The following is a 26,542-nucleotide window of genomic DNA, read 5'->3' as shown; positions in this document are numbered from 1 at the left end:
GTACTTTTTTTTCCCAGTTAAAGTAAGCAAATGTCATTCTTCTCAAAGGGCTTTATTTGATTTTTTTTTTTTTTTAGAGTATAAACTATTCATTTAGGTTAACCTAAGACATCTCCTAAGATGAGATTAGTACTTAATAAGTATGTTTAGAATGGAGTAAAACATTTACAGAGCTTTTCTTTAGTCTCCTGTAAAAGAAACTACCGAAAGTTACAGGTCACAGAAGCTTATGTATGTCACAGTTATATAAATCCTTAGGGTCATTTTTATTAAAACCATGAAAACAGTTGAACCTGACTCTTGTCTGCAGTGGACCCTGTCTGGCTTCCTAGAGTCTCTCCCTTGGCTGTGGAATGCCAGCATCCTGCTCGATCACCCTATGAGGGCTGCTAAGGAGGCTCCGAAGGTTAGAGAAGGACAGGGCCCCTCCTGTGGGGATGCCTTCTGGCTCTTTCCCCGCCAGTCTTCTGGGTTCTGTTTCTTTTATATTGCCCTGTTTCTTTACACTGCTAGGATCCTCACTTCCACCCACAAATACTCTAGTTTACTTTACCCACTTACCGTGCAGCATGTAGGAAGGAATCTCACAAAGCTGCAAGGATGGATGTCTAGGAGCTTTCCTGGGGGATCCAGGGTGGAGTGGACCCAGTGCTGGAGCAGAGATGGGTTACCTCTTTCATACACTCAGCTGGCAGCTGGGTCTGCTGACTTCCTGAGCAGGGCAGCTCCGAAGAGAACTGCAGAGGACTTCTCTGTCCTCTTAGGGTGTGTGTGTGTGTGTGTGTGAGTTGCTCAGTCATGTCCGACTCTTTGTCACCTCATGGACTATAGCCCACCAGGCTCCTCTTCCATAGGGATTCTCCAGGCAAAAATACTAACACGTTCCCTTCTCTATGGAATCTTCCCGACCCAGGGATTGAACCCCCATCTCCTGCATTGCAGGCAGATTCTTTACCAACTGAGCTACCAAGGAAGCCCCCTCTTAGGGTAGAGACTCTCAAAAAAATCTCTGGCAAGATTTCTACTAGCTTAGAATTTCTTGAGTCAACCATAGAGGTTTTATTTGTTTTTTGTTTTTTTTTTTTTCCCATTACAGTTAAGGGTAGGGGCAGAAGAAAATCCAGCAAGGGAGTATATTAGAAGCTCAGGGACCTGAAATGTCCTATAAAAGTATAAAACTCCCCAGTCCTAGATTCTAATGTGTATTTGTTCATCTCTCCCATTCTTACACATTCAACTCCTTCCCCATATGGTTTTTGTGGGTTTAAGATTTCATCGGTTTCTCTCAAATATCTGTAGTATGATCTTCCAGATTGTCTCACCTATCCATCAGTTTAACACTGAGAAGTATTGTGGAAACCACTTCTTAATTGTATATTCACTCAGTGTTAGCTTGTCGCATAGAGCAAGAACACTAAGATAATGCTTACACATAGGTAGGCATGCTTATAATCTGTCAAACTGTTCTATATCAACTGAATATTTTCTTCTTTGTACATTTTTTATAGATTGACCAACCTCAACTTGGCCTGCCTTCCAGAGACTACTACGAATGCACTGCAGCATATAAAGAGGTAAAAACAGAAACAAAAAAACCAACAAAACTAAGCTACAGAATTTAAACTAAACCTTCTATCTTCTTCACTCAGGCAGATACTGAAAATCATACATAATAGTGAACTTCCTTTGACTGACTGAGTATTCTCAACAGAACAAATGAAGAGCTTTTAAGAAACAAACAAACTTAAAATTCCTTGTTTGTGTCTTGATTCTCAGTATTTAAGTCATGTGGCCCATTTTTAAAAGCCAATTTTATTTACTTATTTATTTTTAACTTTTAATTTTATATTGGAGTATAGCCCATTAACAATGTTGTGATAGTTTCAGGTGAATGATGAAGGGGCTCAGCATACGAATATTGTTCAGTCACCAAGCTCTGTCCTACACTTTGTGAAAGCCCTGTCCTACACTTTGTGACCCCATGAACTGCAACACACCTGGCTTCCCTGTCCCTCACTATCTCCCACAATTTTCTTAAACTCATGTCCATTGAGTCAATGACGCCTTCCAACTATCTCATCCTCTGTCACACCCTTCTCATGTCCTCAATCTTTTCCAGCATCAGGGTCTTTTCTAATGAGTCAGCTCTTCACATCAGGTAGCCAGAGTATTGGAGCTTCAGCTCTAGCATCAGTCCTTCCAAGGAATATTCAGGGTTGATTTTCCTTAGGATTGACTGATTTGATCTTGCTTGCTGTCCAAGGAACTCCTAAGAGTCTTCTCTGGCACCACAGATCAAAAACATCAATTCTTTGGAGCTTAGCTTTCTTTATGGTCCAACTCTCACATCCGTACATGACTACTGGAAAAACCACAACTTTGACTATACGAACCTTTGTTGGCAAAATAATGTCTCTGCTTTTTAATACTCTGTCTAGGTTTATCATAGCTTTTCTTCCAAGGAGCAAGCATCTTTTAATTTCATGGCTGCTGTCACAGTGATTTTGGAGCCCAAGAAAATAAAATCTGTTGTGTTTCCACTTTTCTCCCATCTGTTTGCCATGAAGTGATGGGACCAGATTCTATAATCTTCGGTTTTTGAATGTTGAGTTTTAAGCCAGTTTTTTTTACTCTCCTCTTTCACCATCATTAAGAGGCCCTTTGTTCTTCGCTTCCTGCCATTAAAGTGATGTCATCTCCATATCTGAGGTTGTTATCAACAACCATATCATGGTGTATCCATTCTCCCTGAAAAGTCAGTTTTAAATGTCTTATTTTCTCTATAAACTTGAATGATTTAAAAAATGAACAGATGAATCATGGTCTAGGTCAGTGCCAGTGAAGACTGGGGAATGGTCCAGTAAGTACATACAGTGTACTCAGCACCATTCTTCTAGAGCCTTCCTATTTGACTTTCAGAGGGCTACCCACATAGGGGCGCCGGGTTCAGACAAACCTTTGTGGCCACCTTCTGACTCTATCCATCACACCCCACAACACCGCTTCTTACTGTCTCACAGCCTTACCTTGCTCAAGCTGGTGTGGGTGTGCACTTGCTTGTTGATATAAAGGAACCACAGAAGATAAACTTAGCAGTGTAATGTATTAAGTATTTGGGGAAGGTTTTGGTTCCATAAATGTTTTCTTTCCTAATTTGAGGCTCAAAAGTAAGTTTAGTTACCTTTGATTCTAATGGGTCAGAGGTGGTGTGTCTGGAATTACTTCTTAATTAAAATGATTAGCTCTTTATGTTCATACTGAGTGTGCATTTTGCCGCATTATTAAGTTCAAAAGCCATAGAATAAATTCACTATAAAGTATCTTTATGAGTGGCTACACAGCATTGAAATGAAGAAAAAGATAAATATAAAAGTCCACAATTAACGTCATAGACAATCAAATGGGTGTGGGATATTTGAGTTCTTGATAATGCGGGTATCGTGTGGGTTGCAGCTGTTGACTTTACAAGCTGTCTAACTGCTTCCTATTGCAGAGTTGAGGGTGATTGAAGAATTTTGGCTCATTATATTACATTTTCATTGTTATTAACTGGAATGTTTGTCAAATTTAGGATTTTGTCCAAAAACATACTAAATTTATCCAACCTGATAAAGATGTGTGAGGACTTCCCTGGTGACTCAGTGGCAAAAAATTTGCCTGCCAATCCAGGAGATGTTGGTTCAGTCCCTGGTCCAGGATGATCCCTTGGAGAAGGAAACGGCTGCCCACTCCAGTATTCTTGTCTGGGAAATCCTGTGGACAGAGGAGCCTGGCAGCCTCCAGTCCATGGGGACTCAAAAGAGTCAGACATGACTTGGCAACTAAACAACAACAAAAAGGATGCGTATTTTTTGTATTTTAACATTCCTGATATCAAGGTATACCTGGCAGTCAGTGTATACACGTAATTGATAAAGTTTCCTTTTGGCATTTTTTCTTTTGGAAAGGATCCTGTTGTTAAGAGGATGGTGTATTCGTGCATTTTGTATTCAATATTGTCTCATAATTAATAGAATGTCATAATCTAGGTTATAGGTTTGAGTCATAGAGAGGCATTTTGTTTAACCTGTGGCTAATTTTTTAAAATTTTTGTTTTAGTTGCCAAGATTTTATAAAAATTGAAGATTTTACTTCAGAATCCAGATCTCCTGATAAATTAGCAGAATTGGAAACCCTAGACCTGCATCCCCATGTGGTTGTGGGGCAGTTTTTTTATGGTTGTTCCTTCAGATAGGACAACCTTTGTTCTCCAGACTTGGGCAGTCCTCATCAAGATAATTCATTGATTTTTATTGACTTTGTGGTTCCTCTAGACATTTGAGTTTGTAAATTAGCTGGGGTCTTACTAAATTGTGATTAAAAAGAGACTGAAAAATACAAGCAGGCCAGAAGTTAATTTCTGTCTCCGGAGAGGTAGGAAGCTCTCTTCATGGGAATGGCCAGGAGCACTGTTTTCTTTGACCTGTTGCTCTAATATCAACCTCCTCAAGTGTTTTATTTGTAGTCTGTTTGGTCAAAGTTGGTTCACCAGTGCCCTGTTCACATTTCAGTTCATAAGTAAAAGAGAAGAGCTAGTGCTAGACAAGCAATTTCTTGTTATGTAAGTGACACAGAAGTTGTATACCTTTCATTGCTTAGTATATTGTCATGTGCACACAGTTAAGTATCACTGAGGATGAGAAATGTAGTATTAAACAAGTGGCCATGTGTATGCCTTATTAAAATTTGGTTAATGGGAACAAGGTTCTATTACTGAAAAGAAGAGGAGCTCAGACCGAAGATATTTACATTTGGCAGTCTCTACTATTCATTGCATCCACTGGTTGGGAAAATACCTATAGTCAAAATATTTGTAGTCAAACAATGGAGTGGAAATTAAATCTGGAGTTAGTAATGTGATTAGAGTTCATGAGTGAGAAATCCAAGGCCCAAAGATTGTCAGTCTTTGTCAGAACCCTCAGTCAAACAATAGTATTACCAGAGATAGAACTTTAGTCCCTATCTTCTGTTCCTTCCATACCTCATTCCAACTTCCTAAGAATAGTATTTCATAGTAGTAGAGTTCTTTAGGTGAACAGATGATTTAGAAAACTCAGTAGCACTAGCACTTTCAGCTAGGAAGTTATTATTAGCTCAAATTAGGTGCCCTCCTGTGATCTGGATAAGAGAAGCAACACACAGCATGCTGGGTGCCTTACCCGCTTCCATAACTATGGCTATATGGTCACTGCACTCTTTCCTCCTAACCTCCAACCTCAGAATATGTCTCAGCCTAGTGCTCCAAGCTCCAAGCAATGTCCTTCCAGTTGCAAGGAGTCTGCATATAATATGAAATTCTTTTTTTTTATGAGATGAAATTCTGTCATCCTGAAAATGGGTAATTGCTAGAACATTTCTGTACTCTCCCCATCTTAAAATCCATTCTTTTGGAGCATTAGGGGGAGGGGGAAGAGTATATAACTATGGAGAAAATTCCAATTTTCTACCTATTTCCCTCATGATATTTGCTACTCTTTCCCAGTCATTACTACCTGTAATCCCTCACTTAGTTTCATCTGCATCCCCAGCCAGCTATCAAATAAAAGTTCATTCTAGTTTTTCTACAACTTTGCTATCTCTGAAAGAATTCAATCCCTTCAAGTACTTTTTTTTTTTTTTTAGGGTTTTATTATTCATGGGTAAAAAATGGTGAAAAGGATAGTATAACAAAATAACACTACTGGAGAATTTATAAAGCTAGAATAAATCTCAACATCATTGTATCAGTATAACAATGGTTTTCATTGGTTTTCTCACTTATATACTTTATTAATTCTTTCTAAAGTTTGTTTATTTTTAATTGGTAGATAATTGCTTACAGTACTGTGTTGGTTTCTGACATATATAACATGAAACAGCCATAGGTATACTTATGTCCCCTTCCTCTTGAACCTTCCTCCCACCCTCAGCCCCATCCCACCCTCTAGGTTGTTCACTTATATACTTTTATGTATGCTGTTTCCTTTGCCAGGAGGAATACACGCACACACACACACACACACACACGCGTGCACACACACACACACACACACACACACACTCACATGCCATCTGGCCAGCCCTCCTGTTTTTCTCCTAATCCCATAGTAAGTTTGAATTTTACTTACTGGTGAAGGCCTTTCCTGGAGCTTTTGTCTAGATGAAGAACATATATGTTCTCATAGCATGCAGATTTCTATATACTCTTTTTATTTAATGTCTATTGTGGAATCTATGGATGAATGGTTGAGAGGGAAGATATCAGGGAAGACAGGAAAGGTGCTTTATCTTTGACTAGAGAAGGCTGGCTTCTTTGTCTGTCACTCTAGCCAGTGATTTTTCACACTATGAAATGGCATCCGGTTTGCAGATATGTCTCAGGGGCTGGGGAATAGGAAGCACCCCTTTCTGATCAAAGGGACCCTAATTATAGATTTCCTTGATCAAATCATTACCTAAGGCCATTCCCCCCAGGTCTTTTTTGATCCCTCTTTCTAGGGAATCATCTTACAATTCTACAACCAGACTTCTTATGAGCAATGAAAATAGCACCTGTAGTTACAAGGAAGTCCATTCCACAACACTGAAGTATTTGGGGGCTTCTGATATCCTAGGAATGGAATTTTTGTGTTCTAATATTTGTTTGGCATTCAAAATAGTAAAATGTGCCATTATGCCACTAAGTGATGAAAATTGGTAATGCATTTTTTTCAAGAACTATGTCTAACCTCCTTCCTTAAAACAAAACCTATTTTCCTCTGGTTAAAACAAAAACAAAAAACTCGCTGCTTTTCAAACTCGTGTGCTTTTATTTAGAAATTTTGAATGTTATATTTTTAGAAATGCATATTGTATTCCTCTGGTTATTGTTCTGAACTTAAATACCTCAGTTCCTTTTTGTTTTCTGTGCTTTCCCTCCTAAAGAGGGAATAGGCCTTAAAGACAATAGCAACTCAAAGAAATATATCCTTGTATTTTTTACATGATAGTGTCATATATTTTCTTATTATATTTACTTATGCACAGACTTTAAGAGCTAAATGGGACATTAAAGAATTTAGAAATAAGAAAATAGAGACCCAATTAAGTAAAATGATTTGCTCAAGTTGTGGATTAGAAGATCCATGTGTCAGGAACATTAATTATATGCAATAGAAACCTACTCTAACTTAAATTCTGTTAAAAAATGTTTTCTGTTTGTTTGCCACACCTAACTATAAAGTTCCAGGGATGAATCAAGCATGATTGGTTCCAGAGGTACAGTTGAATCATCTTAACTCTTTTTCCCATTCTCAAGGCTCTGCTTTCTGCTGTGTTGGAGTCCTTTTCTGGCAGGCTATCTCTGTTGCAGCATCAACGATGATCCCTGGCGGCTTTGCAATCTAGAGAAAAGAAATCCCATCTCTGTTATGGTTTGTTGATTTCTGGGGAAAGGGCTCTGATCCTGACTGGGCCACCCGCCCTTCTCTTGACCAAGCGCTGTGTCCAGGCACCCAGGCTCTCTGCTTAGCTAGTTGGTGCTGTCAGCCCATCTCAGTGACTCAGGAAAGTAGACCCCTTCTCCACCAAGAAGAAAGAGAACATGAGGGTTCTGTTGTGAGAAGCTGGCGAGAAATAGCCACTGTGTAGCTCCCCTGGTCATGATCCTGTCTTCTGATTCCCAACTAGTTTTACTTCTAGATGGTGCAATTCCTTAAAAAAAAAAAGCAAACCTGGAGAGCAGTTCTCATTGAAAATAGTGAATTAAGCTGGCTCGTGTGGATGACCCAAGGTGTCAAACCAGACAAACACTGTCTTTTTCCAGGAGTTTATAGTGTAAAACTGAGAGCACAGTGTCCCTCCGGCCAAGTATTAGGCGGAAGGCCACATCTACATCTGTACAGATACTGAACAAATATATACATTTATTTTAAAAATTGAGATTTAATTGTGCTCTCAGAATGGGTTTATTAAGGAGCCACTCTTGCTGGAGAGATAGAACTTTATTTCTGAGGCATTCTGATTATCTGAAGATGTCACTCAATGACACACCACTACCTCAGAGGACAGAAGTAATGAGATTTGAAACAACTCTACCCGGTACAAGAGTATGCATTTTTCTATGCTAGGAAAGCAATATGAGAGATACCCATTGCCCATAAAAAATAATCATCCCATTCACAGAATTTTAAAATGGAACCAACCAACTATTTCCTGTAAGAAGGTGCTTGCATACTGATTCACTGAAAGGAATAGCAACCTTAATTTTCTTGAAAAATCACACCTTCAGAAGAGTTTTTAAACTCTATTCAGAAGAATGGAATTGGTTTCAAACCTTCTCTTTCCCTACCTCCTTAGTGTTTCAAGGCTAATTGTTATCTTATCCTCCTTCATAAGGAAATCTACAGGTTAGTTAACCAAAATATTGGAGCATAATTGGATTGTAGCTATGTTTATGTTCTGTGTTTGTCTGAGAAGGTAGAATAAGCCACAGTAGTGGTTTCTGAATGTTCGGACCACTTTGCATGTGCCAGAAGCAGTGCTCTGTGTAGCCACACCTTCATGTATACATTCTTCAAGATTTATTTTACTTGTTTATACATTAACAGAACATTCATCTGAATAGAGCATTTCAGGGCTAAAGTAAAAGTGAGAAGATCTCTCATCTAGTTGATGAAAGCTTGAGGAGGTAGCAAAGGAGTTCGAGGTTAGAAGCTGTATAGTATATTGCTATGCGGCGTGGCAGGGTAGGAAGAGGGAGGTGAGACTTATGACGAAATTTAGAGCAATTAGAAAAAGTGATGTTCATTAAAAAAAAAAAAGGAAAAAAGAAAACACTTTAGAAATGAAGACAGAGGACTTAGAATATGGCTGAGATTGTTAGAAGCCAAAAAGGGATGATCCAAGGCTTGTGTACTGAATAAGAGAAATCACAATCCAGGGAAATTCTCTAAGCTGTACCTACTCTGGAAATAGCACAAACTGAGATTTTCAGTCCTTTAGATGAGCAGGTTTTAGAACTTTGGGTAAACCAAGAGAGGATTTTGTTTGCCTGCTTACCCAAAATGCAAGCTCAGAGAAACTGCTCTGGACTTGGACTACGATTAGAAGGCTGATAACAGTGAGGGAAATTTACTCAGTATACTTACAATTTAACCATATTTTTATTGAGCTTCTACTGTGTGACAGATACTCCTCTGGAGAGGAAGGATATCAAGGAAACAAGGCAGAAATGGCCTTTAATTCACATAGAATTCTCATGGTTCGAATCAGAGGAGATAGACAACGAAAAATAATTTAAGAAAATAGGTGCACGGAGGCAGTGTTATAAAAGGTGAATGACTGGCGTTCCAGGTCAGTGGATAATTTAGATATGATTTGATTTAGTTTTTAAAAGGATTGCTCTGACTGCTGCTTGGTTGACTTGGTAAAACAGATCCTGCAAGGGAAACTGCTGACCTCATTTTGTTCTTTCTGGGCACCAGGTGACTAATAGTCAGGAGGTTTCACCCAAGTATCTGTGTTTAACAAAACATAAAGGAGCTTTTGAACTTGGGACTTAGTGGGTATGACAAGGGAAATTTTTTAGATCAACTGAACTTTGTAAAAAGAAGTACATGCACCTTCCCAAACGTAAGCAACAACCCTTAGAAGTTACACAATAAATTCTCATGTGAATCTGCAGGTGCTCTCATTAAAAACCTGACAAAAGCCTCTGACCACCCCCATGTTCATCCACAGTGTATTCTCTCGTGTCCTGTGTTTCTCCTGTTTCTGAGCCCTGCTAGCATCTGGGGACTTTCTCCCTTCCTGTCTCCAGGAACCACTGTGTGGTTCTGTATGTCTGTATCCATCTTTGGGGAGCAAGTCTCTGTGTTCTGGCAGCTGCATGACCCCTGACATGCTTCGTCAAGTGGAAAAAACTTCATAGTCTTCTGAGAGGAAACGTATCTCTCTTGGTGGGGGCCCTGTGTGTTCCCTCACGAAACATCCTGTGTGACACTACTAAATAACACCCCTGACATCAGCGGTTAGGAATAAGACAGTTCTGTGGCTTTTCAGTTGCTTAATGCTCCACGTGATATCTGGGAAAGGGAAGGGCAGCAAATTGCTAAGGCTGAGGTGTACCAGGAGTGAAACCTCTGGTCCATGGTTGCCGGCATACCAAGGTGCACAAATATCAGGCAGCGTTTCCAGAGTGCTCTCCGTTCCTCCCTGGGACTTGCTGTTACTTATTAACGGAGACATTAAGTGTCAAGGACAATGGCACTGCTGTCTTGCCCTTTGGCAACTCCAACAAATAGCAGCTTTTTTTCTAAGCAGAAGGAATCCAATTTCTGAACAGAGCCAACATATAAATATTATTGCCTGGTCTTGCAAAATAAAGAATCAGAGTAACAGTTCCTGGTGTTGGGTATTGGTAAATACCTCACCAATAGTGTATAACTTAAAAGCTCACAAAACTGCTATTGTGGATTTTACCCAACCATTTAAAACCAGTTATCATCTTTGAACCTGCTATTACAATCATTGGGATTTATAATGTTTTATTTTTAAAGGAAAGACTACATAGATATTTAGGTTTTTTGTTTTCTGTGTTTTATTTTTTTAATCACGCAAAGAATTCACTGTATCAAAGCTTCAACTAGGCTACCTTACAACTGTCAAAGAAGATAGTTACCTCTCACCCTTGTCCTAATATCTAGTTGCTCTATTCGTCACAGAAAAGAAAAATTAAATTTTTGATTTAAAAAATATTCTGGCTAATATACTGTTTAAGGTTAAAATATGTGTTGATTCACTTTCTCCCCAAATTATAATTGCTATTATTTGGCACTTTTCATATCTAGAAGTACCTCAAGGAAGAAAATTAACGTGTTAAGGTAGAATCATATCTGGTAGAAAATACTTTGTAAAGATTTATTTTTTTGACTGTGGTGAGTCTGTTGCTGTGTGAGACCTTCTCGAGTTGTGGCGAGCGGGGGCTCCTCTTCATTGCAGCGTGCGCTTTTCCCGGTGAGGTGACGTCTCTTGCGGAGCACAGGCTCTAGATGCTGCAGGCTTGGGTAGCTGCAGCGAGGGGCCTCGGGAGTTGTGGCACACAGGCTTAGCTGTTCTGTGGCATGTGGGGTCTTCTGGAGTCAGGGATCAAACTGGTGTCCCTTGCATTGCAGCATGGATTTTTAACCACGGGACCACCGGGGAAACTGCTCTTGTAGAAAGGATTTAACAGCAGCAGTAAGCCTGGGTTCTGATAGCTACTGGATGAATTTGGAATCCAAAGAAGATAAAATCAAGATACTAAGACATACTTCACTCTGTATAACAGGCTCTAGGTTCATCTGTCTTAGTTCAACTGACTCAAATTTGTTCCTTTTTACAGCTGAGTAACTTTCCATCGTGGGCTTCACAGGTGATTCAGCAGTAAAGAATCTGCCTGCCACTGCAGGAGACACCGGAGTTGTAGGTTCGATCCCTGGGTCAGGAAGATCCCCTGGAGGGGAAATGGCAACCCACTCCAGTATTCTGACCTGGAAAATCTCATGGACAGAGAAGCCTGGCAGGCTATAGTCCATGGGGTCACAAAGACTGACCACTTGAGTGGTCAAGCATGCAATATTCCATTGTACATATATGCCACAACTTCTTTATCCAATTATCTATCAATAGACATCTAGCTTGCTTCCATGTCCTGGCTATTATAGGTACTGCTGTGGTGAACACTTTGGGATACATGTGTCTTTTTGAATTTGGTTTCTCAGAATCTATGCCCAGTAGTGGGATTATTGGGTCATATGGCAGTTTTATTCCTAGTTTTTGAAGGAAATCTCCAAAGAGAAAAACAAATACTGTATTAACACATACATATGGAGTCTAGAAAAAATGTTACTGATGAACTTATTTGCAGGGCAGGAATAGAGATGCAGATGTAGAGAACAGACTTGTGGACACAGTGGAAGAAGGAGAGAGTGGGATAAATTGAAAGTAGCACTGAAATACATACATTACCATGTATAAAATAGTTAGCTAGTGGGAAGTTGCTATATAACCCCAGGAGCTCAGCCTGGTGCTCTGTGATGACCTAGAGGGGTGGGATGGGGTGGTGGTGGGCGGAAGACTCAAGAGGGAAGGGGTATATATATATATATATATACTTATGGCTGATTCATGTTGTTGTATGGCAAAAACTAATACAACATTGTAAAGCAATTGTCCTCCAATTTAAAAAAAAACAGATACTGAAACATGTTTTAGTCAGTCACACTGTAAAATTTTGCCAGGTAATGGAGCTCATTAAAGGCAAGAGTGTATTCTATGTTAACTGTATTTAATATTCAAACATCCCAGAAGTCCATGATATCATATACTTCTTGCTTTCTGGGAAGCTTTACCAGTTCAGCAGATTGGAAGCATTGCACAAAGTTCTTGTGCTTGCCAAGTTCTGTAGCTTTTAAATACATCTTTAGGGATGAAGACACTGCAGTAGCACCATTTCAGGGTCAATGAAACGGAGGAGAGCACTCTTGCTATTGTCTTCTCACCTCATTAACAAAGCAGCATCCCATAGTGTACAAAAAAAGTCATAGAGATTGATACTGGAAAATTCAGAGCGCCATTTCTTTGCAGTCGGTAGTAATTTCCTGCTGAATGCAGATGGACTTAAATGATTTGAAATACAGTTAATTCAAAACACCATGTGTTTGTACTTTGGAATAGTTGGTCCCATTAGGTATGAACTCAGACATGTTTGTTTTCTTCAAAGTGAAACAAGAATTCTGATTACTTTTTAATAGGAAAAGAATGGAGTTGGCAGGACTGTACATAAAAACATCTTTTTATCCCTGTTACCTTAGTGATTAAGTGTTTAATGCAGAAACAGATGAAATTTTATTGAGTAGCAGATCCGGGATAGAGATGCTAGTTAGCCTCCTAATTGCAGGGTATCCTTGGAAGAGAGAGCCCTCTCCCCAGGAAATTGTTTAGTTAGCGTTTAATAATGGTCATGGAATACCAGTATCTAAACGTTACTTAAAGATGTCCTCTTGAGTTTCAAATTAATAATGGCTTACATTTTGCTTAGGTTCTTGTTTGGTAAAATACTTTCATTTCCCTACAAATTTTTTGTGTGATCCTTGTAATGAGTCACTGTGAATTTGAATGTGCCTTTTCGCTCAAAGTTGCAAGGAGGATGCCCCTTTCACTGATAATCAGTAGGGTTGTAAAACCCCCTGGAAACTGTGAAAGGGTTAAGTACTCTTCAGCTCTTCTTCATATTTATCCTGTGTGGACAAATATTTGAAGCTCAAAACCACCCATTCGTCCCAAATGTGTGGTGTGGCCTTCCTAACTGTAGTCTTCTTGTTGCTGTTGTGTCTGATTATTTTGCTACCTCATGGACTAGCCCATCAGGCTCTTCCACCCATGGGACTTCCCAGGCAAGAATATCAGAGTGGATTGCCATTTCCTGCTCTAGGGGATCTTCCTGACCCAGGGATTGAACCCCAGTCTTCTGCATTGGCAGGTGGATTCTTTACCACTGAGCCACCAGGGAAGCCCTTCCCAAACTGATGCTGGGACTTGAAATTTTGAGTAAATTTTAATGTGGTGGGATCATAAGTTATTTAAACTGCTGATAGATAGTAACTAAATAGCAATGGGCTGAGATTTATGAAAGTGGTATTCAATTTCCTGGGTTCAGTGCCATTCAGAATTTGAATAAGGGATTTATATATTCTGTAAAAGGTCAATAACATAACTAGGTTATAGCTTATCTTCATACAGTTAAATGTGTGTGAAGATAAAATGGAAGAATTTGAGTTCTTGGAAGAAAGCTGATAGTCAAAATGGCATATTAGAAATTTCACAGTAACGAGAACCAGCTATGGAATTAACTAAAGCCCACAGATGTGTCTTGGAGGAGCTCATGGGAAAAGAGTCTCGTTAAAAAAGAAAATACTGCTTGGCTAGAGGAGACAATTAAAAGATGTCTTGATAATGTGATATGCTTGTGGCCATCTCTTCATGGATAGTTGAAAAAAAACATTTATATGAGCAGAGAAAACCTGATAAAAGGAAATTTGGCAAAAGAATGTATTTTTAAGAAAAAAATACTAGTTTACTGCTTACCAAGTGTTTTGCAACTACATTCTTATTAAAGCAGTATAACTTGGTTAAAAGTTGAAGATTATAAAATCTCCATAACCAAATGGTTTTAAATGACTTAGTACTTTTAGAGTGATCCGTCATTGTTCTGTTCTAATTCAAAGGTACATTGAGAATCTGTTATGATTCAAACACACACTGAGTTTGAGAATCTATGCAGGTCATTTCTTTTAAGATTCAGAAACAAATTTCTATTTTGTGCTTCATCTGTTACCAAAAATGAATATTGAATTGAAAATAAATCTTAATTTTAAGTGCCATGATGATTATTTAGAAGGTTCTTCAGTAATGTGCTGTTATTTATTTCTTACAGGCTTGTACGGCATATGTGGATTTTATGATTTCTGTGGCCAAATTGATTCGTCAGGAAAGAGGACTGCCTATAGATGAAAACCAGCTTTCTTTGGAAATGAATAAAGTTATGGATTTGGAAAAAGAAATTGCCAATGTAAAACACATATTCTCTGATACAATGAATAATGTCAACTGCTTTTTATTTCTCTCTCCTCTCTATCGTATTTTAAGGGTAAAAGGTACAACTCCTCACCAAGTGATAAAAATGTACAGCTCAGTAATGGATCATTGACTTCAAGAGGACCTTTGAAACTGGAGTTTTTCAGTAAACCAAGTTCCAGACATCCAGGAGACATACTAATTTTGACAAATATTAAACTAGATTTGTTTAATGACCTATTATAACTGGAGCACGTCAAGATCTTAACTATTTACAGTCACACTGTTTTTGAGATGCCCTTGAGATTCAGGACACATGTGATGACTATTCAGCAAAGCTGTTTTAATTTTAATGTACACAATTTTGCTTTATTTTAAAGTTTTAAAATTTAAGGTGACCACAGAAATTGTCTCTATCCCTTTGCTAAGAAGTATTAGCCTCTTAACATGGCCACACTGCAGTATGAAATTCACTGAGTTCAGACTGTTAGGCTGCTTATTAGCTCAGGGGAGATCTGACAGGAGTTTATCAGCAAAGCCGAAGGGGTCTGTTGCTGAGATTCCTCTGGTTCTGGGTCAGCCCTTAGAGGCTGAGTTGGCACATTCTGTTCTGACATTCCTCTGATAGGATCTGCAGTCTCAAGCAAGTGAACTCTGTCTAAACAGTATCCAGGTTATTGACTGATCTCATAGTCGGTTTCCATCTAGGATCCACAGAGCTGTGACATTGCCACCAGCAACCTACAATCCTAAATCCCTATTTGCTTGGCAGCTTGCCATCAGAATCTTGAAAACGAAAGATCTTTGAGGGCAACTTTAGCTTTCCTGGGGCCACATGAAACTAAAAGTCTAGAATCAGAACCAGACATTGGTTGGAGCTGCAGCTGGTGAATGGCAGTTTGATGGGTTACATGTGGTTCTGTGTTGGAAACAGAATTCTTAGAGAAGCATAGTTTATTACCCTGGGTTTTTACCACTTGTACCTTATCAGACTGTGTGCTCCTTTGATCAGCCTCAGCTCTGTAATAGTCGTATCTTACTTCAAAAGTCTTCGTGTCTATATTTTCTCTCCTCTCAGACACAGATTTAGTGGGGTCTTAGTGCTCTCTGAATCACCTGTGTGTCTCACAATGTCCGGCATACCATTGCAGGCAGATGTTACAAACATAATCTTTAAATCGTTGATGCTCAGTTACTCAGTCCCATCCAACTCTTTGTGACCCAGAGGACTGCAGCATACCAGGCTTCTTCTCTATCATTCACCATCTCCAGGAGCTTGCTCAAACTCAAGTCCATAGAGTCGGTGATGCCATCCAACCATCTGATCCTCTGTCGCCCGCTTCTCCTCCTGCCCTCAGTCTTTCCCAACACCAGGGTCTTTCCCAATGAGTCAGCCCTTCACATCAGGTGGCCGAAGTAGTGGTTTCAGCTTTAGCATCAGTTCTTCCAGTGAAGGTTCAGGGTTGATTCCTTTAGGATTGACTGGTTTGATCTCCTTGCTGTCAAAGGAACTCTCAAGAGTCTTCTCCAGCACCGTAGTTTGAAAGCATCAATTCTTTGGCACTCAGCCCTCCTTCCGGTCCAACTCACATCCGTACATGATTCCTGGAAAAACCATAGCTTTGACTATATGGACTTTTGTCGGCAAAGTGATGTCTCTGCTTTTTTAATACATACACTTTCTAGGCTTGTCATAGCTTTTCTTCCAAGGAGGAAGCATCTTTTAATTTCATGGCTGCAGTCACAATCCGCAGTGATTTTGGAGCCCCAGAAAATAAAGTCTGTCACTGTTTCCATTGTTCCTCATCTATTTGCCATGAAGTGATGGGACTGTATGCCATTTTTTTTGAATGTTGAGTTTTAAGCCAGCTATTTTGCTCTCTTTCACCTTCATCAAGGTGCTCTTAAGTTCCTCTTTACTCTCTGCCATTAGTGTAGTGTCATCTGCTATCTTAGGTTGTTGATATTTCTCCCGGCAATCTTGATTCCAGCTTGAGCTTCATCCAGCCTGGCATTTTGTATGACATACTCAGCATAGAAGTTAAGTAGGCAGGGTAACAATATACAGCCTCAACATAATCCTTTCCCAATTTTGAACCGGTTGTTGTTCCATATCCAGTTCTAACTGTTGCTCTTTGACCTACATACAAGCTTCTCAGGAGGCAGGCAAGGTGGTCTGGTAGTCCCATCTCTTTAAAAATTTTCCACAGTTTGTCGTGATTCATACAGTAAAAGGCTTTAGCATAATCAATGAAGCAGAAGTAGACTTTTTTTCTGGAATTCTCTTTCTTTTTCTATGGTCCAGCAGATGTTGGCAATTTGATCTCTGATTCCTCTACCTTTTCTAAATCCAGCTTGTATATCTGGAAGTTCTCAGTTCACCTTTTGTTGAAGACTACCTTGAAGGATTTTGAGCATTACCTTGCTAGCAAGTAAAATGAGAGCAATTGTGAGGGTTCGAACATTCTTTGCATTGCCCTTCTTTGGAATTAGAATGAAAACTGACCATTTCCAGTCCTGTGGCTGCTGCTGAGTTTTCCAAATTTGCTGGCATCTTGAGCACAGCACTTTAATAGCATCATTTTTAGGATTTGAAATAGTTCAGCTGGAATTCCATCACCTCCACTAGCTTTGTTCATAGCAATGCTTCCTAAGGCCCACTTGACTTCACACTCCATGATGTCTGGCTCTAAGTGAGTGACCATACCATTGTGGTTACCTGTGTCATTAAGACTTTTTGGTACAGCTCTTCTGTGTATTCTTGCCATCTCTCCTTAATATCTTCTGCTTCTGTTAGATCCATACTGTTTCTGTCCTTATTGTGCCCATCTTTGTATGAAATGTTCCCTTGATATCTCTAATTTTCTTGAAAAGATCTCTAGACTTTCCCATTCTATTGTTTTCCTCTATTTCTTTGCTTTGTTCACTTAGGAAGGCTTTCTTATCTCTCCTTGTTATTCTTTGGAACTCTGCTTTCAAATGGGTATATCTTTCCTTTTCTCCTCTGCCTTTCACTTCTCTTCTTTTCTCAGCTCTTTGTAAGGCCTCCTCAGACAACCATTTTGCCTTTTTGCATTCTTCTTGGAGTAAATAAATAAATCAGTGAACTGAAGTCACGAGTCATTGTTAACTGGAGAAATAATTCCCATTTTTATCTTTTGTCTCTCTTCACTTAAAATTGCTTCTACTCCTTTCAACCACTAGTCGGGGAGTTGTTATTGAAATTTTCTTTTTTCAGTCAGTGAAAACAGTAATACTGGAAGCTGGTGATAGCACTAAGCTCGTTAGGCCCCATGAGTGGACAGTCACAGAAGTAAGTGCTAGCGCTCTCCTCAGATCATTTGGCACCTACCTCCACTGTGTACTAGGGATTTTCTTGGTCTCACTTGCCTCCAGTTCTTGGCAGAAATCATTGTGTGTGTATGTGTGTTTTCCGGTCTGAATTTTAACTAGGACACTGAATGGTGGCGGGTAGCAGGCAGAGTGGGAGAAGGCAATGGCAGCCCACTCCAGTGTCCTTGCCTGGAGAGTCCCAGGGCCGGGGGCGCCCGGTGGGCTGCCGTCTGTGGGGTCGCACAGAGTCGGACACGATGGAAGCGACTTGGCAGCGGCAGCAGCAAGACAGAGTATTTAAGGGATTAATTGGAAATGACTTTATCCAAGAAATTCATTATATGAAATAGCCACAGGCACAACTGAGCTGCCCATTAGCCATGGAAGGATGTTGCCGATGTGGTTTGCTGTTATAAAAATATAAAAAGATTTTTGAAGACCCCAGGCTCCTGTGTCCATGGGATTTCCTAGCCAAGAATACTGGAGTGGGTAGCTGTTGCCTTCTCCAGGGGAATCTTCCCAACCCAGGGATCAAACCCAGGTCTCTTGCATTGCAGGCAATCTCCTGCACTGCATGCAGATTCTTTAACGACTGACCCACCAAAGAAGCCCTCATACTTAACACTAACCAAGTCTTGATGATTGTTACTAAATATACTTAAAATCTCTTATATTTCTCTTTTCTTCTTGATGTGACAAGATATATTATGAAAAAAATACAGAATAGAATTTAAATATAATTATGTTGTACCAATGCCATATTTCTTTCCCCCTTGTATATAGTTATATTTTTCAAAAGAATTCTTGGTCTAAAATAATAATAAAACATTAAATCCATAGGCTACAACTAAATCTGAAGATCGAAATGATCCAATGCTTCTTTATAACAAAATGACATTAGCTGACATCCAAAATAAATTTTCGCTGGAATTCAATGGAAAGGTAAGTAACAAAATTTAAGTACTTATTATGTCATTTTCAAAGTTAATATTAAAATGCAGTTAAAATTCAATGATTTTTTTTAATTTATTGAGATAAATTGAACATCAAAATGAATTTAGATGATACCAACCATTTGACTTTATGAAAAGACTTGAAAAAAACTATTCTAAATCATTGTATTTATATTTAATTAGAGTGAATTTCAAAGATAAAAAGCCCTTTCAAAGCAGCTATGGAATAGTATTAGAAGGTATCATAAAAAAGGGTTTGGACACATTAAAAGTGAAAATCCTTCTGAAAGGTCATTATATAACTGTGGGACTTGGACAGTCATATAATATGTACCAGACTTCTTACCTCCAAAAAAAGAGTAATTTTTTCATAGAACTTACCATGTTCTCATTAGGGCCATCTATGGAGATGTTCAAACCAATAATGGAGAAATAGAACACAAGAAACAGAAAAATCTATAGGTATCATTTATAAACATCAACTGACATCTTTTTGCTTAGTTGTAATTCCTTAGCTAGTATCTAATAATCTCTTCTAAGATATGCGTATATTCTGTGTGTGAGCTGATGCACACAATTGGATAATGAAGCAACATTCATGAAATCTACAAACTACCACATTCAGTGATGGAATTCTATTTGGAATCGGAATAAACAATTGCAGTTGTTGTTTATTGTCTAATTGCAATAAATAAGGAATTTCTTACATAAAGCTTTTTAATATAAGTGTTTAATAAGTGGTTTGAAAAAATAGTCCAAGCCACTAAAGGAAATCTAGAAAAGCCAGAGCACCTCATACTGAGTAAGTGATCAGTGTATTTATGTACTTCTAGGTAGCCTAAAATATCAGTAATCTTAACTGAAATGTGGCATTTCAGCAACATTTGCATAGTCTTCACTTTTGCTATCTTTCCTCATATCCATTGGTGGTTGAATAACCACAATTCCCACTTAAAGAATAATAGAGAAACAAGATTCTTTCTTTCATTAACTCCAAATCCAGCTTCTGAAGTGTGAAAACTGCATGTCTATATAGACCTGACATTGATAGCATAAAATGCATTTTGTTCATCTTCACGAGACCATGTATGTTGTATCATTACTGTTACTTATACCTCTGCTAGAACAACAGTTTGCTTTCACTTTCACGTACAACACAGTCTCCACTGAAGTGTATTACTGTATTCAAACAAATTGTTTACTAATATATACTTTTAAGAAATATGCATATTATATGCGTTTAAATTTTGGCTTAAACCTAGAAAACATTATAACTAAATTTCTTTTTCTCTCATATGGGCAAGACCAAGAATATGACATTGAGCCTGATATCTACCATATGACTACTACTCTTAGAGGCTTTGTTCTTGCTCTTAAATGGTTGGTTTAATTCTGCATTTAAATAATTATGCTGCAGAACTAATTTTTATTCAAAAACTGACAGAAGCAATTAAAGAAGAAGCCCAAACAAATATCACAATGATCATTGTGATAATTATATAGTGATACAATTGACACTGTAACCATGTCTGACCCTGTAACCATAACTGATTCTTGGAACCAAGAAGAAAAGTCCATAATTACTGAATGTTTTGTACCTGATTTTTTCCAGCCATTCAGCTGGTCAAATTTCACAAATGAAATCATGTCAACTGTGAATATTAATATTCCACATGAGGAAGAAGTGATTGTTTATGCTCCAGAGTATTTAACCAATCTTAAGCTCATTCTTGCCAAATATTCTGCCAGGTAGGTATGTCAGCGTGCCCATGTCCCCAAAGTTTGCATTTAATATCATTCTTTAGAAGCTTTGCAGCCTCATCTTTTCTGTTGCTGGGTGGTGGGTTTTTTTATACAGAGATCTTCAAAATTTAATGTCCTGGCGGTTCATAATGGATCTTGTAAGCAGCCTCAGCCGAAACTACAAGGAGTCCAGAAATGCTTTCCGCAAGGTGAAGAAAAAATCTCTCTTTTCTTAAGACTTAAAGCATAAAGAGATCCATGATTATGAAGGCTCGCCATGTCCATTGCTAGAATGTGGTAAACTTTGCGAAGAGACAGAAGGCCAAATGTTGGTTACTTTGCCTGTATTCAAGCCATGTTGCCTAGGAAAGCCAGTTTTCAGGTGCTCTATTTTCCTTTGTCTACTTTGGCGCCGTGATTGAATTGCCCTGGAAGGAAGGGCATTTGGTTATTTGCACAGTTTCATGAAAGAGTACTGGCTTGGCTTGGTGTTGTGTTCCAGGTAATTTCAGGGCTATCTATCTCAATTAATTTGATTTTTCTAGTACTCACAGCACAGTAGACATACAAACAGATGGACTACATTGTGTGGACTTCCCACTGAGAATACACCTCCCTGGAGATACCCTTAAGACCTTTTATTAGGCTGTACCCATATCATTTAAACAATCATCATTTTGGTCCTAATGTGAGGGGAGAGAGAAAGTCCTTATGTGAAAAAGGAGAAATTCTCACAAATGGATTGGTTGGTGTCATGGGAAGGGAATAATTCTGACTGATTGGAATTTTTAATTTTTTACCCTTTAAAAGAAAATGTAGACATCTTTTAAAAATGAAAGAAGATAAGAGCTGTGTTTTGTTAAATTTTCCTTCCATAAATGTATCCCTTTATTGGTACTTAAATGTGTACACATGCAGTTCTTCTAAGTACTGAAAGTTCAGCAAAAGCGTTGAAAAACAACAGTGTGTTTTCTTGTATACCAGGTCTCTCCCCTGTTACATATATTGAATATTGCTTCATGTTTATGTTTATGCAGTGGCAGCAGCGTTATTTTGAGATTATTTCCTAAAGTGGTCCAGAAGGATATTAACTTGCAATAGCCAACAGTTCTTCTAGGACTTGCTACTGAAAATATACCTTATTTCCAGATCATATATAAGTAATAATTCTATTGGATTACATTTTTTCCTATGCAAGGACATCCTGACGTGTGAGGAGAAGCAATGAATATTCAAAGAATCTGAGACCCAAGAGTAGAGTCCTGTGAAATTTGTGCTCTCGCAGCGCTTCGGCTGTCTACGCCTGCTCAAATGCCATTTCCTTTCTCTCCCATAGGCTCTTTATGGCACAACATCAGAAACAGCAACTTGGAGACGCTGTGCAAACTATGTCAATGGGAATATGGAAAATGCCGTGGGAAGGCTCTATGTGGAAGCGGCATTTCCTGGAGATAGTAAACATGTGGTAATGTTTTCAGCACAGTACTCTATCAGTTTGCAGTCACAATAGTCCATCATTTTGCTAAAATTTTACTGATTGGCTGAGAACTTCTGAATTACCATTTACCATTATTTCCCAATAAATCTTATCCTCCCTCCCCCAAGGGTCTGCATATTTTTCTAATCCTAATATTGTTTAACCCAAAAGCAATTGTCCATTTTCCAGGAGCAGTATATTCACATTACCTAGTCACATGTTCTTATAATATAGTCATTTGTAGTCTCTTCTATTAGCAGAATTGACTTAAGAATTAGTATTTTTTCTTAAAAACCAGAAAGCAAATCAGAGGTCATTTGAAATATAAGCCAATACTATATTTTTTATTGTTACTGAAGTGAAGACAAAGGAACTTAAAGGCAAGGTGAAAGAATTTCTTGAAATGCTACTTCATGCTTAACTAAACTATTAATAGTAATGACAGCTAGTATTTTATGTTAGGTCTTCTTTTTGATCATGGAAACCATACATTCTAAAGTAATGTATACATTAAGATCTATTCAATCATTAGTATTAATGGAAGTCCTGCTTTAAAAATATAATTATCCATATATATCCCTTTTTTAGATCATTTATAAATTTATGTATATTAACATATTATTGAATCACATCAACACAGCTTATAATTCTATTTTTCTTAATTTTTATTACAAAAAATTATCTCATGGCTCATATTTGCTTTCTGCTCTTTTGGTTTAAGGTTGAGGATTTAATTGCCCAGATCCGGGAGGTTTTTGTTCAGACTTTAGATGACCTAACTTGGATGGATGCTGAAACAAAAAAGAAAGCTGAGGAAAAGGTAAAGAGCAAGGTAGAGCTAACTACCAAAGAAAAATCTATAAGAAAAGATGAACTTTTAAGATATTTGAGGAAAATATGGTAATCAAGAATTGTATAAAATAAAAACACACCCTTTCAAGATGTAACGTTTCCAGGGATAATTTTCCTTTTTTTTTTTCATTTATTTTTATTAGTTGGAAGCTAATTACTTTACAGTATTGTAGTGGTTTTTGCCATACATTGACATGAATCAGCCATGGATTTACATGTGTTCCCCATCCTGAACAGTTTTTCATGGATGAAGTTTTTTTTCTATGATTTTCATCTTTCATTATTTCTTTGCAACTAGCTTCTGTTCTCCATGTTCAGCTCAAAACTTTGAAAGAAAAAACTCCTTTTCTTTAAAAAAGAAGTCTTCACAAATCAAGAAAATAAGAGAAATATCTTGTGTGAATAAGGAAGCATTAAAAGATATTATCAGTGGTTTATATTTTTCCTCCTTTTATGAAACATATTTATAAGATTTCTACCAATATTCAATAATCTTTAATGCAAATTTTTAGCTAAAAATTTGTAAACATGTGCTATTTAGTATTTTTTTTAATATAACCTAGGGAAAATAATACCAAATTTCTATTAAGCCAATGCAAGTTCAGTGCATTATTTGAATACTATAGAGGTCCTACAGTTACAGAGATGTTGACGGAACTCTTTTAAACTATTCTTATTTACCCCCACTATTCACCTTTTATTGAGATTTTTAACATCCTGCATAGAATAAGCAAAATAGAAATTCTAAGGAAATCCCAGGTTTAAATTTACTATGCCATTGTCTTGATAACTATATAAAACTAGAAGGGACATGTCCAGTGAAAACTGTATATGCTTTATAAGCAGTATTCACATGCAACCTGATTATTCCTCTGTAGTTAGAGTAGCAGGAAGAACATACCATTCTCTGAACTTAACACAGAGCCCATAAATCTATTTATAACAAGAGAATCCGACTGAAGTCTAGTTTTCTTTCAGGATTAGATCACATAGAAGGGTCATCTTCAGTGACCACAGAACCCTGGATGACTCAGATCTAGAATTTGGCACCCCAGTGTAGCTGTCTTTGCAGCACTCTGTCTAGCTCCTCAGAAGTTCAGGCTGGATTTGCTCCTTTCATGTTCTAGCTGTCATAACATGGTTCTTTTTGATGTAACCAATTAAATTGTTCTAGATTTAATTATTTCCCAAAGTGATATAAAACTCTGGATCTACACGTTGCTTTGTGAAAGAGTCCCATACCCAAAAAGTTTAGGCAACACTTCCTGAAAGAAGGCTTCCCTGATCCTACCCTTGATTAGGTTACATGCCTCTAGGGTATGATTTTATGGCATCATACATCACACTTGAGAGTTAATATTCATTTTATTGCCTACCATTGACGTTTACAATAGACTCTCCATGAGCAGAAATTTTTGCATTGTATCCTCAACCCCTTACAAAGTACCTGGTTTATGGTAGACTCTAGAACACAAATTGAATGAATAAATAGGCAAAATAATTCATTCTCTTGGATACTTGCAATTACTTAATTGTAGACTCTAAGACGTCCTTCAGTGAAGGAGCCTGCTTCGTGTTTCTGTCATAATGGCGTGAGTGCTCAGCCTCTGAGTCGTGTCCAACTCTTTTGGACCCCGTGGACTGAACCCATGTCCCCTGAGTCTTCTGCATCAGTAGGTGGATTCTTTACCTACTGAACCACCTGGGAAGCAGTCAGTATTTACCCCAAATATTTTTACAGTATATCCTTTCTTATGTGGTACCTCCCATTTCTGTAGATTTTGTATCCCTTAGAATACCTTTTGGGGAAACATCTTCTAGAAAATAAAACACCACTGAGAGGGGAGTGATTTATTATGGGTTGACAGTATAGAAAGAAAATAGGCTGGGCCTATTAGATTAGCTGACACATCTGCCTGATCCACTGGAGAAATCCTAGACTCATGAAACAGATCTGTAAAAAAAACCACATCTATTTGATGGCAAAACAAATAACTCAGAGATGCAAGCTTAATACCTCATGAAAAATTTAAATTAATTAAATTATTTAAGAGCAATGTGGTATGATTGAATCAGATATCTTTGAGAAAAATGAGAGAAGTAAAAAATAGAAATAGCAAGTAGTAAGCAAGTGGGCTTCCCAGGTGGTGCTAGTGGTAAAGAGCTTGCCTACTGGTGCAGGAGACATAAGAGACACAGGTTCTATCCCTGGGTTGGAAAGATCCCCTGGAGGAGGGCTTGGCAACCCACTCCAATATTCTTGCCTGGAGAATCCCATGGACAGAGGAGCCGGGAAGGCTACAGTCCATAGGGTTGCAAAGAGTTAGACACGACTGAAGCAACTTGGCAATCACATACACAAACAGTAGTAAGCAAGTGGTAAATATGAGATGGTGTAACAAGGGAAAGCCTGTTTTCTACTCATTTAACTAATATCATTCATTTAACTGTGGAAAGTTGGGTACACTAGCTCTGGAGACCGAAACAGAACATAAAAACTCCAGGAACCAATATACAAGAAGAATATTTAGCACTGAACCTGTAAGCCCACATCTGTTTTCTGAGCCAAACTGGTGAAGTGGAAAGATAAGCTACTAGAACAAAAGTTCTAAGTGTTATTTCTCCTATAAGATTGAAGAAAAAAGCCTTGCAGGGAAAAAGTTCATAAGAGTAATACCTATGTTTGTAATACCTTTGTACCAATACCTGTGGAACAAAGACTTATCAGTCTGTCATGTTAATTTTCTTAGGCAAGCTTCAGACTATGAGAATAGGGTATTAGAAGCTAAATTTCAGGACTCTTTTTTATTTTGAATTCCAGGAAGAAACCATGGCAAAGATCTCTGTTTAAGTGTGGTCAAATACTCATTTTGTAAACAGTATGGATCAAGTTATTCAATTTCCAGTCAAGGGCACAATCATAATGTTTGCATTTGAAAGTTCATAATCATGCTCACATTCGATATTATAATTTTCATAGGCCTTAGCAATTAAAGAAAGGATTGGCTATCCTGATGACATTATTTCAAATGACGACAAACTGAATAAAGAGTACCTTGAGGTAAGTCTTGAAAAGACTCTATACTGATGGTGCCTGAGGTTGGGGGCAATGTCGTTTCTAGCTATGGGGGGGCCAGAACGTATGTGGGCCTACACCCAGAGCCCTTATTATATTAAGCCTTTAACACTGAAGCCAGAACTATGTTTGTTTTAGTGTTAGCCTGTTGTTTCATTGGCCTGGTCTGTGTTTGGTTTTTTTATTTCCCTTTCCATATAGTCCATTTTAAGTGTAGTGATTAAAAACTTGGTGTTTTTTTTTTAAGAGCATCAAGGCATAGATATTTAAGTGATGAACAGGCTGTACTCAGGCTTTTTATACATGCCTGAAAAGTCAAATCTTCAGGTTTCCTTCCAATTTCTAATTATTCCTCCACTGGATTAACCTGGTCATGTCTTCTCTGGAAAAAAAGCATCTATTATTTGAGAATGAGAAACTGTTTTATTCCTCTTGTGTAATGTAAATGATGAAGGCAGAATTGATTGAAGTATGGATTTCAGAGTCCACTGAGAG

The 26,542-nt window shown here is 38.1% G+C and overlaps 1 protein-coding gene across 5 annotated transcripts in view; it reads left to right on the top strand.

Annotated features, from left to right (window-relative positions):
- Positions 1-26,542, top strand: part of MME (membrane metalloendopeptidase) — a 106,381-nt gene that overhangs the window by 41,316 nt on the left and 38,523 nt on the right. For all 5 annotated transcript variants that reach the window (XM_020905836.2, XM_020905837.2, XM_070466557.1 and 2 more), the window contains 8 exons: positions 1,509-1,574; positions 14,474-14,608; positions 18,787-18,888; positions 20,512-20,648; positions 20,758-20,851; positions 21,979-22,107; positions 22,841-22,939; positions 25,952-26,032. In XM_020905836.2, the coding sequence (XP_020761495.1) occupies positions 1,509-1,574; positions 14,474-14,608; positions 18,787-18,888; positions 20,512-20,648; positions 20,758-20,851; positions 21,979-22,107; positions 22,841-22,939; positions 25,952-26,032 (843 nt within the window). The remainder of the gene's footprint in view (positions 1-1,508; positions 1,575-14,473; positions 14,609-18,786; positions 18,889-20,511; positions 20,649-20,757; positions 20,852-21,978; positions 22,108-22,840; positions 22,940-25,951; positions 26,033-26,542) is intronic.

Source organism: Odocoileus virginianus, chromosome 4, assembly GCF_023699985.2.
Source record: "Odocoileus virginianus isolate 20LAN1187 ecotype Illinois chromosome 4, Ovbor_1.2, whole genome shotgun sequence".
Lineage (NCBI taxonomy): Eukaryota > Metazoa > Chordata > Mammalia > Artiodactyla > Cervidae > Odocoileus > Odocoileus virginianus.
This window is presented reverse-complemented; position numbering and strand designations above follow the sequence as displayed.